The sequence below is a fragment of the Condylura cristata genome, unplaced genomic scaffold (assembly GCF_000260355.1).
Source record: "Condylura cristata isolate star-nosed mole 26May11 unplaced genomic scaffold, ConCri1.0 scaffold00013, whole genome shotgun sequence".
Classification (NCBI taxonomy): Eukaryota; Metazoa; Chordata; class Mammalia; order Eulipotyphla; family Talpidae; genus Condylura; species Condylura cristata.
The window spans coordinates 95,255-105,204 of record NW_004567114.1 but is presented as its reverse complement, the minus strand read 5'-3'; the positions used below and the strand labels follow the sequence as shown (position 1 = coordinate 105,204).

At 64.5% G+C, this 9,950-nt stretch overlaps 2 protein-coding genes across 2 annotated transcripts in view; one reads left to right on the top strand and one right to left on the bottom strand.

The window, feature by feature from the left end:
* BRF1 (BRF1, RNA polymerase III transcription initiation factor 90 kDa subunit) overlaps positions 1-9,944 on the bottom strand; it is a 19,037-nt gene extending 9,093 nt beyond the window's left edge. Inside the window, exons 1-5 of the mRNA XM_004681558.2 lie at positions 9,537-9,944; positions 5,647-5,727; positions 3,457-3,630; positions 2,877-2,908; positions 1,924-1,996 (exon numbers count right to left, since the gene is read on the bottom strand). Coding sequence (XP_004681615.1) covers positions 1,924-1,996; positions 2,877-2,908; positions 3,457-3,630; positions 5,647-5,727; positions 9,537-9,720 — 544 coding nt within the window. The 5' untranslated portion in view covers positions 9,721-9,944. The remainder of the gene's footprint in view (positions 1-1,923; positions 1,997-2,876; positions 2,909-3,456; positions 3,631-5,646; positions 5,728-9,536) is intronic.
* Positions 9-1,681, top strand: BTBD6 (BTB (POZ) domain containing 6). Its single transcript, XM_004681557.2, has 3 exons — positions 9-95; positions 199-317; positions 412-1,681. The coding sequence occupies exons 1-3, from the start codon at positions 15-17 to the stop codon at positions 1,442-1,444; spliced, it is 1,233 nt and encodes a 410-aa protein (XP_004681614.1). The 5' UTR covers positions 9-14; the 3' UTR covers positions 1,445-1,681.
* Positions 9,945-9,950: the final 6 nt, after the last annotated feature.

Sequence of the window (9,950 nt, the reverse complement as noted above, 5' to 3'; positions counted from 1 at the left end):
GCAGGAACGCGCTGATGTTCAACAGCGAGCTCATGGCCGACGTCCACTTCGTCGTGGGCCCTCTGGGCGCAGCCCGCAGGGTGCCTGCGCACAAGGTCGGTAGACACTGGTCGCTGCCGAGGACGGCCTGACCTCTGCCGGGTGCGGCAGCGGCTTTAGGCGGGAGGGCCCGGCTCAGGGCAGCTTTCTCGCCCGCAGTACGTCCTGGCCGTGGGGAGCTCCGTCTTCTACGCCATGTTTTACGGCGACCTCGCGGAAGTCAAGTCAGAAATCCACATTCCCGACGTGGAGCCAGCGGCCTTCCTGATCTTGCTGAAGTAAGTGGCGTGGCGCTGCAGGCGCGGGCGGGAGACCCTGTCGAGAATGCGCGCGCGCGCGGCCGCATGGCCCTGATGGGTCCCCACCTGCCAGGTACATGTACAGCGATGAGATCGACCTGGAGGCTGACACAGTGCTGGCCACACTGTACGCGGCCAAGAAGTACATCGTCCCTGCGCTCGCCAAGGCCTGCGTCACCTTCCTCGAGACCAGCCTGGAAGCCAAAAATGCCTGTGTCCTGCTGTCCCAGAGCCGGCTGTTCGAGGAGCCGGAGCTGACCCAGCGCTGCTGGGAGGTCATCGATGCGCAGGCCGAGATGGCGCTGCGGTCCGAGGGCTTCTGCGAAATTGACTGGCAGACGCTGGAAATCATTGTGCGCAGGGAGGCACTCAACACCACGGAGGCGGTGGTTTTCGAGGCCGTCCTGAGCTGGGCCGGGGCCGAGTGCAAGCGCCAGGGCCTGCCGGTCACGCCGCGCAACCAGCGGCGAGTCCTGGGGCCGGCCCTCTACTTGGTGCGCATCCCCACCATGACCCTGGAGGAGTTCGCCAACGGCCCCGCCCAGTCGGACGTGCTGACGCTGGAGGAGACGCACAGCATCTTCCTGTGGTTCACAGCCGCCAACAAGCCCCTGCTGGACTTTCCCCTGGCCAAGCGCAAGGGCCTGGCTCCCCAGCGCTGCCGCCGCTTCCAGGCGTCCGCCTACCGCAGCAACCAGTGGCGCTACCGCGGCCGCTGCGACAGCATCCAGTTCGCCGCTGACCGCCGCGTGTTCATCGCCGGGCTGGGCCTGTACGGGTCCAGCGCGGGCCCGGCTGAGTACCGCGTCAAGATCGAGCTCAAGCGCCTGGGCGCGGTGCTAGCGCAGAACCTGACCGGCTTCGTGTCGGACGGGTCCAGCAGCACCTTCCCCGTGTGGTTCGAGCACCCGGTTCAGGTGGAGCAGGACGCCTTCTACACGGCCAGCGCTGTGCTGGACGGCAGTGAGCTCAGCTACTTCGGGCAGGAGGGCATGACAGAGGTGCAGTGCGGGAAGGTGACCTTCCAGTTCCAGTGCTCCTCAGACAGCACCAACGGCACTGGGGTGCAGGGTGGGCAGATCCCCGAACTCATCTTCTATGCCTGAGCCCAGCAGGGGCACCGTGGGCAGGCCCTGGCCAGCGCTCTGGCAGCCAGGGCTGAGCTGGGCACATGGGGCGCAGGACGCTGAGATACAGGGTGCAAGGCAGGCCATCCCACGCAGTAGCAGCCCTACTGCCCTCCGGCCCCCTGCTCTGGAGACCTCCCCTCAGCATCTGGTAAGGAGACGCCCTGGCCCCTGTGCTGTTTCAGGGGGTTTCATAATAAAGTTTTCCTCAGTGAGGGCCTGCGGACGGCTGACTGGCTGCAGCACCCTGAGCGGGGAGCCCCTTCACCCACAGAGAGGCCCAGCTGTGGGAGAGCCGAGCCCTACGTCTGCCCGCCAGCTCCCTGGCTCTGGTGCCCCGAAGAGCTAGGAGCAGCCTGTGCAGCGGGCAGGGTCACTACTGGGTCCAGCAGGCTGCTGCTCCCTGGCCTGCAGGTGCGCTGTGGGGGCTGGCCTGGGGGCGTGCAGAGGACCCTCACCTATGGCAGGCGCGTTGATGCACAGCTCTCGGGCCAGGAGCAGGAAGGTCTTCCCCAGCACGTATACGTTCACCTGTCAGGAGGGACGGGCGTGGTGGTGCTCGGGTTCAGGGAAACCTGCTCTTCCCCAACCCTCAAAGAGCCCAGGGAGATGCCCGGACACACCAGCACCTCTCCCTTCCCTGGCCCACCAGTGCCCCACCCCACCCACCCAGGGCCCACAGCAGGGCACCCCAGCCTCAGGGCCATAAGACCCCAGACCTGGCCCCTGGCTCAGCCTGTGGGCCACACCCTGCCCTGTGGTGGCCGGCACCTGAGTCAGCTGTGCTGGGTGAGAAGGGGACCCCCTCTTGCGGGAGGGCCCACCGTTTTTTCCAGCTCCTGCTGGGGCCTCACCCAACCCCAGCTGGCCAGGCACCCACCTGGTTGGAGGTCAAAGCCACTGTGTCCAGCCTGAGCTGGGGGCTCTGGCCAGCACTCCTTGGGCCTCTGGTCACAGGCCTGTCCCCTTGGCTAGACACCAAGCAGCAAGGGGTGTGAAGAGGTAGGAAGCTCCCCTACTCCCTTCCAAGCCGCCAGGGCCTTCCTGGGACGTCTCTGGGCACCAGGCTCCCCACTTGAAACTGTCCGATCAGGTGCTGAGAGGACCCTGCTACCCCCCCACCAGATGCTGAGAGCTGGGGGGTTCGCATGCTGGGTCATGTCTGCCATCACTGCCCAGGGGACCTCCAGGTGCCCCTCCAACCAGGCACCCCCCGGCTCAGCCACCTAGAAAGGAGCAGCCCCATGGAGGCGCCTGTAAAGCCGCAGGGCCCAGGCTGTGGGGGGAGGCTGGCGGCCCGGGGGGAGGGCGCCTGGCCTCTCCTTGCAGGCAGGACTGCCCGGCCACAGGACGACCCCGCACCTGTGTCCACTGCACCCCTGGGGGTTTCCCAGCTTCCCACATCCCCCACCTGGAGCAGGTCACTGAGGTCCAGGAGCATGTCTGCAAGGGGTCAAGGAGCACGTGCACTGGGCACCTCCCACAGCAGGCGCGGCAGGGCCCTGCGCCAAGCCCTCCCAGGGGCCCCGGAGTGCTGCCGGGCCCCGGGGCAGATGCAGGATCTCACAGTCGTGGGCCAGCAGGTCAGGCGGCCGCTGCCCCCAGGTGGCTTCAGCTAGGCCAGTGTGGACGGGAGTCAGCCCTGCTCAAGACCAAGCAGAACCCCGCAGGCATCGGGCTCGGGGGGACAGAGGCCAGGCCACCCTTGGGTGTGGCCACGGGGCAGGTGCAGACAGATGGGGCCTGTGAAGGGCCTGGAAGCCCAGGAGACAGATGGGGGCAGGCCCCTTCCCATGCAGGGGGGCTGGCTGCAGCCTCCGCCCTGGTCGCCACCCACCGCCCCCCCGGGCCCGCACCCCGGAGGGCACCGGTGCCCTGGCCCACTTGGCTAGGCTGTCAGGGCCAGGGCGCCACCAGCCACACTAGTTGTGACTTAAGTGGATGAAGCCTGACAGTCATCTGGACACATGCTAGGGCAGCCCAAAGGATACGCGGAGTGCCCTCGGTGCGGCACACCAGGTAGAGGCAGGCGGCCACCACGTGGGCCATCTTCCGGCCGCGGGTCAGGTGCTTGCTCACGGCCATCTTGAAGAAGTTGAAGGCCGTGTCCAGGCAGTGCTGGTTCAGCTGCAGCTGGTTCCCCAAGTGGTGGATCTGACGCCGCCCTGGGACACGTCACAAGGCGTCGCCGCCGGCCCCGCCCCTGGCTGCACCACCCTCCTCGGCCCGCGCTCCCGTGACAGGTTCCTGGGGGTGCCTGGCATTGCCGCTGCCCACCACAGGTAGGGCCTCCCGCTGGCCTGGCCGGGCGCCCACCCAGGGCCTCACTGTCCCTGCCAGCGGGCTGGGCCAGAATGCTGCCCTCACCCTTCACTGCGCTGGCCACGCTCTGGAAGAGGTCCCGGATCAGAGCCCCTGGACAGCACGCAGAGCCCGGGAGGGGAGGCCACTCCAGGCGCCATCCATGAGCCTCTGGGCCCTACCACAACCCGTGGGGGCTGCCCTATGGCCACAGGAGGCCAACCATGGCCCCCAGGAGCCCCAGAGGCACACAGGTCCCAAGAAGAACCAGCGTCTCAGGGCCCCCAGGCTCCAGACAGAGCACCGAATGGGCCCGGGCCAGGCAGCCCATGCCCAGGTGAGTGCCACTCCCTGCCCTGTGAGGAGGACCTGGGCGGCAGCGAAGGCCCAGCCGGCCCTTCTGCAGCACCTCACGTCGGGGCCCACAAGGACACCCGGCCCACAGGTCCTGGCCATTAGCTATGGGCCCTGGCTAGGCCACTCACCCCCAGAACCACTACCTACATGGCCGAGCCAACTCAGGGGCCCCAGCACAGGGGCCCCACACACGGGGAGCTGCAGCAGCACCCAGAAACAACCAGCCAGTTGTGGGCTGTGCACGGCCACACTCGGAGCCAGACTCTGGGAGGCCGGGGGCCAGCCTGAGCCACCGCCCACAGGACGAAGGGCCGGCACGCCTTGCCTGCAGAGGTGACCACCTGCAAGGCCAGCTGGCCCTCCCTGGAGACGGCCGCTGGGCGGCCACTCTGCGCTGAGGCCCAGGGCAGGGCAATGCCTGGAACCCACGGGTCCTGGAGAACCCAGTCTGGGCTAGAGAACCTGCCCTGCCCACTCCCGAGGCCTGACCACCCGGCTTAAGATTCACATCCTCTCCTGAGGGCCTTTGGAACCTGGGGCCCAGGGGCCACCCCCGGGCTTACACTAGAAAAGGAGCAAGCAGGGGCAGCAGAGAAGGCCGAGATGGAGCAGGCAGGAGCTGGAGGACAGTCTCCAGGGAGCACACTCGATGGGCAGCAAAGAGGGCTGCCACGGGGCTGGCGGCACCTTGCCTGGAAACCCATCAGCCCTGGCATGCGGGGGGCTCAGTGGGGACCGCCCAGTGGACAGCAGTCAGTAGGCCCTGACCAGATGGAGGCGCCAGGAACCAAGAAGCCCACTGCCCCCTGCGGGTCACCAGCCAGCAACACAGGCTGAGGCAGTGCAGACAGAAGAGCAGCCTGGCCTCTTCCAGGGGGCAGCCCACCTGGCGGGGCTGAGGCCGGCTCCAGGGACGGGCACTGACTGTGTGACACCAAAGGGCAGAGGGTGGGCCTGGCTGCCAAGCACACCCGGGGCTTCTGAGAGGGGTTCCTCAGGCCGGGTGGGCACAGTGACCTCGGACTCAGAGGTGGGGGGAGGTGACCACAGACCCCTGAGGTGGCAGTGGGAGCACTAGGCCGCCACCCTGACCCCTCCCTTGCGAGTTCACAGGGATCTTAAATGCAGCCCCCCAAACAGGACGCGCAGCTCTGCGGGCAGTCAGCGCCTCAGCCAGGAAAGCCCAAGCCACGCCCCGCCAGTGCGCCCAGCAGAGTTCCCCTGAGGAGCCCCTCCCGGCACAGCCCCGGCTCCCGCAGACTCGGGGAGGAGGTGCAGGTCTGGGGCGAGGCTGGAGCTGGGAACACCTGGCGCAACGCAAGGAGGCGGCTGCTCCAGACCGGTCTGCGGCAGCGAGAAGCGGAGGCACCGGCGGCTGGGCTGGGGGCGAGAGCGCTGCTTGGGCAGAGAGGCGGCACGGCCCCGCTGCAGTCCAGCAGATGAAGCTCCCGGGAGACCCCAGGGGAGACCGCGGGGAGATCCCAGGGCGGGCGGGGTGCTCCGGAGCGGCCCCAGGCAGGTACCGTTCTGCAGGGTCTGCGCTCTCGACTCCTTGCCCAGGCTCACGTGGAAGCCGCCACCCAGGGTCGGGGTCTTTCCAGCACCTGGAACACAGAGCACGAGGTCAGGGGACTCAGGCCGGGCCCCGCCCCCAGCCACGCCAGGGCTCAGCCTCACTTAGAGCCACAGGGGTCCGGCTTCTGTGCATAAGCCGCATAAGCTGGCCACCGCCCTCCCAGGAGGGACCCTCCCAGGAGGGACTGACGCAGAGCATGGAGGTAGACTCTGGGGGACACTGTGCACCACCCCAGTGGAGGGCGCGGGGTGCGAGGGGGGGACACACAGGCTCAGAAATTACAGGACTCTGAGGCCAGGTTTCTGCTGTTGGCTGCCAGCCCAGCAGGTGGCCAGTGGGCCAGTCCTCCGGGGTGCCATGGCCCCAGTGTATCCCTGATTTCAGCCAATTCCCAGACGATTGCCAACAACTGTTACAATCTCAGCCACGGGCCCCGCTGGGGGCACCAGGGTCCATCTCAGCCCTGCGATGCTGTGGGCAGCCCCTGCCGCCTGAGCCACCCCCAGGAGGGGAGTAGACCCCCAGGCCCCTCCTGTCTTGCTCCCCACCCCGTCTCTGCAGTGACGCAGGGTCTGGAGGTCAGCCCACCGGGCCCTCTTCCAGGTTTTGTTCCGCTGTCTGATCTCAGACCTGCCACCTGCGCTGGTCACTGCCCAGACTGGCCACACCCTGGCCACTGACACCTTCCCAGCTTTTATTTTAGAAAAAGAAACATACTGCCCTATTGCTTCAATGAAGCTGGACATGAGCCTCCTGCCAGTGTGGGGGGCATGGTGTTGACCGCTGTAGTTCCACCTACCAGAAAGAGGACAAGGCTTGCCCCGCACACCCCTGCTCTGCAGGAAGAAGGCAGGGCCCCGCCCACCCGTGGGGCTGTGGCTGCCAGAGGAAGGCAGCAGCCCGGAGGGGCTCAGCCCCCAGTTCCCAGGTTGCTCAACAGGAAGCAGGGGGTAGGGAGCAGCACCAGGCGTGGCCTCAGCACACCCCACGCCCCCCCAGGTGACGCCAGACCTCAGGAACCTCAGGCCCTCCAGCTGGCGGCAGCCAGCCAGGCCTCCAGGCCACTGGAATACGCCTCTGCCAAGGACCAGCCGAGGTGGGGGAGTCCAGCGTCACCCCACAGCACAGGGCCGCATCTTGCCTAGCATCTCGGGGCTTTCCTCTGTGGCGCGGATTGCGTGCTGATGTGCGTGTGGGGTTATTCCTGGCTCCCGAGCCCGTCCCACTGACTCGTGTGTGTTGGCTTTGCCCTGAAGACATCTGCTGTATTCACTGTCGCTGGCTAGTAAAGATTGAAGCTGGGTAAAGTGACGCTTCAGTTTTCTTCTTTCCTCAAAATCAGGTGGTTTGGGGTCTTTTAGGGTTCCATATATGCTTTAGCTTTTTATTTTCCTTAAAAAATAACACTGTGTGGCCCTCCCTGGTGGCGCAGCAGGTTAAAGCACAGCACTGAGAATCTAAAGCCGCTTCCGCATGAGTTCGATTCCCGCCTGCCCCGGAGGTGACCACATGTCGTGGCAGACCTCTCCTGACCCGCCCGCTGCTCGCTGCTCCCCTCAGCAGTGGACTTTGTTGATCTGCCTGTTCTGCTCCCCACTCTGTCTCTGGTGAAGCCTCTCACCGCCCCTGAGCCTCTGGCCTGCACCCCAGTTCTGTATGCACAAATCAATAAATCTTTAAAAAAAAAAAAAGTAATAACACTGTGGGCCTTCCTGGTGGCACAAGGGATTAGGACGCAGCACCATGAAGCTGTCCCAGCCACTACAGCACAATCCCCGGCCAGGGAATGACCCATAGGGTGAGGTGGACCCCCCCCACTGTCCTCCACTGCTCCCCTCAGCCGTGGGTTTCAGTCAAGTTCCTGCTCTGCTTGCCACTCTTGTCTCTGGTGGATGCTCTCACCCTGCACCTCTGGTCTGCACCCCAATTCTTGTGTACATAAACAAACACTTATTTAAAAAAAAAAAAAGTGCTGATTCCACACTGAAAGCAGAAGAGAACACCTCCAAGCACAGCCTTGACACCAAAGCCAAAAATCTCACAGAAACACAGTTCCACTTTCCCATAAATACCAGCACCCCCAGTACCCCCTGGTGCCCCCTCCAGGGTCTCCATGGCTGCAGCAAAGCTTGGCAGCCAGGCCAGAACCAAGTCTAAAAATAGATACATTGATAGGCTTAAAAAAACATTGTATCAGTTGATAAAAAGCATCTCAGAAAAGCCAAGGCATCCTCAAGAAAACTCCCTGGAGCAGGGCTAGACAAGGGGTGTGGCCACCTTTCACTGACCAACAATCGGACCCAGCTTCCGGCACCATCCACCAAGGTAGAAGCCCGAAAGCCCCCAAGGGTAAGAAGGCAGGACCCCTGCCATAGGCAGAGCGAGACAGAGGGGGACCCACCAGCCCCTGTTGCAGACAACCACTCCTCCACAGGAAACCAAAAAATATCCACAAACACTCCCAGAGCTATCGCGTGGCTTAGCAAGGTCACAGGTAACACTCAACGGCAGACAGCAACCGCAGCCCCAGCGCGTAACACCTTGAACCCTGGGCAGAGAAGAGAGAAACCAGTGACCCAAACGCTACTCCCAGGTGGAAAGACCAACCAGGCAAAATGTCACATCTCCCCAAGTTACAAGATTTCAATGTGATCCCAGTCAAAACCCCAGCGGGCTTTTTTATAAACACACATTGGGCCTCCCCAGTGGCCCAGGGGTCAGTTTTAGGTGGTCACCGCCATAGCCTGAGTGCAGGGAGCAGCAGACCCCTCCTGTCCCCCGCTGCTCCCCTCAGCAGTGGGTTTCAGTGACTCCACTTATCCTGCTGCCCACTCTGTCTCTGGGGAATCCTCTCACCCCCTGCACCTCTGGCCTGCACTCCAGCTCTTCTATGCAAAAGAAAAAAAATACACACAAACTTTTCTTGGGCCCCACCCTCACACAAACTTCTAAAATTGAACAGAAAGTGAAAGGAAGCCGTGGGGAATAGGGTTCAGAGCCCCGGGGGGACACTCCCAGTCACCCAAAGCCTCCCACAGGAGCCCTGGGAACCTGATGGGGGAAATGGAGCTGGACTGACCGGTGAGAGGGATGAACCCCCATCTCCACGTCACCTGCCCAGGGCCTCAAACGCCACACCACCACAACCTCACGGTCAAGGTAAATAAAACTCCTGCAAGAAACGCATCTTTTGTGAAGAGTTAGGAAAAGATGCTTGGGCATGACAACAAGCAAGCAAGAAATACAAATGCACTGAACTGCATCAAATTTTAAAACTAATTGTGATTTTAAACTTCTGCCTTGCAGGCAGCTCTGCCCAGGCTAGCCAGTGTCTGCCCAGCGCCCTTTCCTTTTACAAGAAACCTGCCCTTTTGGACATAAAAAGTAAATAATAGAAAACAAACTTCTGCGCTGCCAATCGCATGACCAGCAAGAGGCACATGGGCTGAGGAAGCGCCCCAAACTCAGGGAGGCAGTGAGCTGGACCGCACCTGGGCAGGAGGGGCAGGGGGCTAGGATCCGTCCAACAGAAAACTGCTCAGGTCCCAGCCTCCAGGGGGGCGCGAACCCACCAGGAGCGGGCAGCGGCCCCTCCTGTCAGAGGGCTGGGTAGGCGGGCCCCAGGGTCCACCCCGTGGGCGCTGGCCCAGAAGGTGGACAGCGAGTCCAGACAACGCCACCCAGCTGTTCACCACGGCGGGTGATCCCCAGCTGGCAGCGACCCGGCAGGTGTCCCGGAGCAGGCCGGGGAGCCACGCTGGGGAGGACAGCACCCCGCCTCCGCCCCCACCGTCCCCAAAGCCGAGGGCTGGGGCGCGTGGCCCCGCCAGGACTCACCGTCCAGCGACACGAACTGGCCAACCGCCGAGGAGCCGCCGCCGCTGTTCTCCACGAACTGCACCTCGGACACGATGATGTTGTCCTCGAGCACCGAGCCGCAGCCGGTGCACACGGCGTCCCCGCGCGCGGCGTCCAGCTCGATGTCCGTGCCGCCGCAGCCGCGGCACACGCGGCCCGTCATGCCTGCGCCGGGAGGGGCCGGGCCCCAAGGGTCCCGCTCCGTGCGTCCCGAGGTCCCGGCCGCTGCGGGGGCCTGTGCGCCCCCGAGGGTCCTGGCGCGCTCGCCGAGAGTTCCGGTCTGTCCGCTGAGGACCCCGGTCGCCCGAGGGTCCCGGCCGCCACGGGGGTCCTGTCCGCCGAGAGTCCCGGCCGCCCGGGGGTCCTGGTCCGTCCGCACCGGGCCCCGGTGCG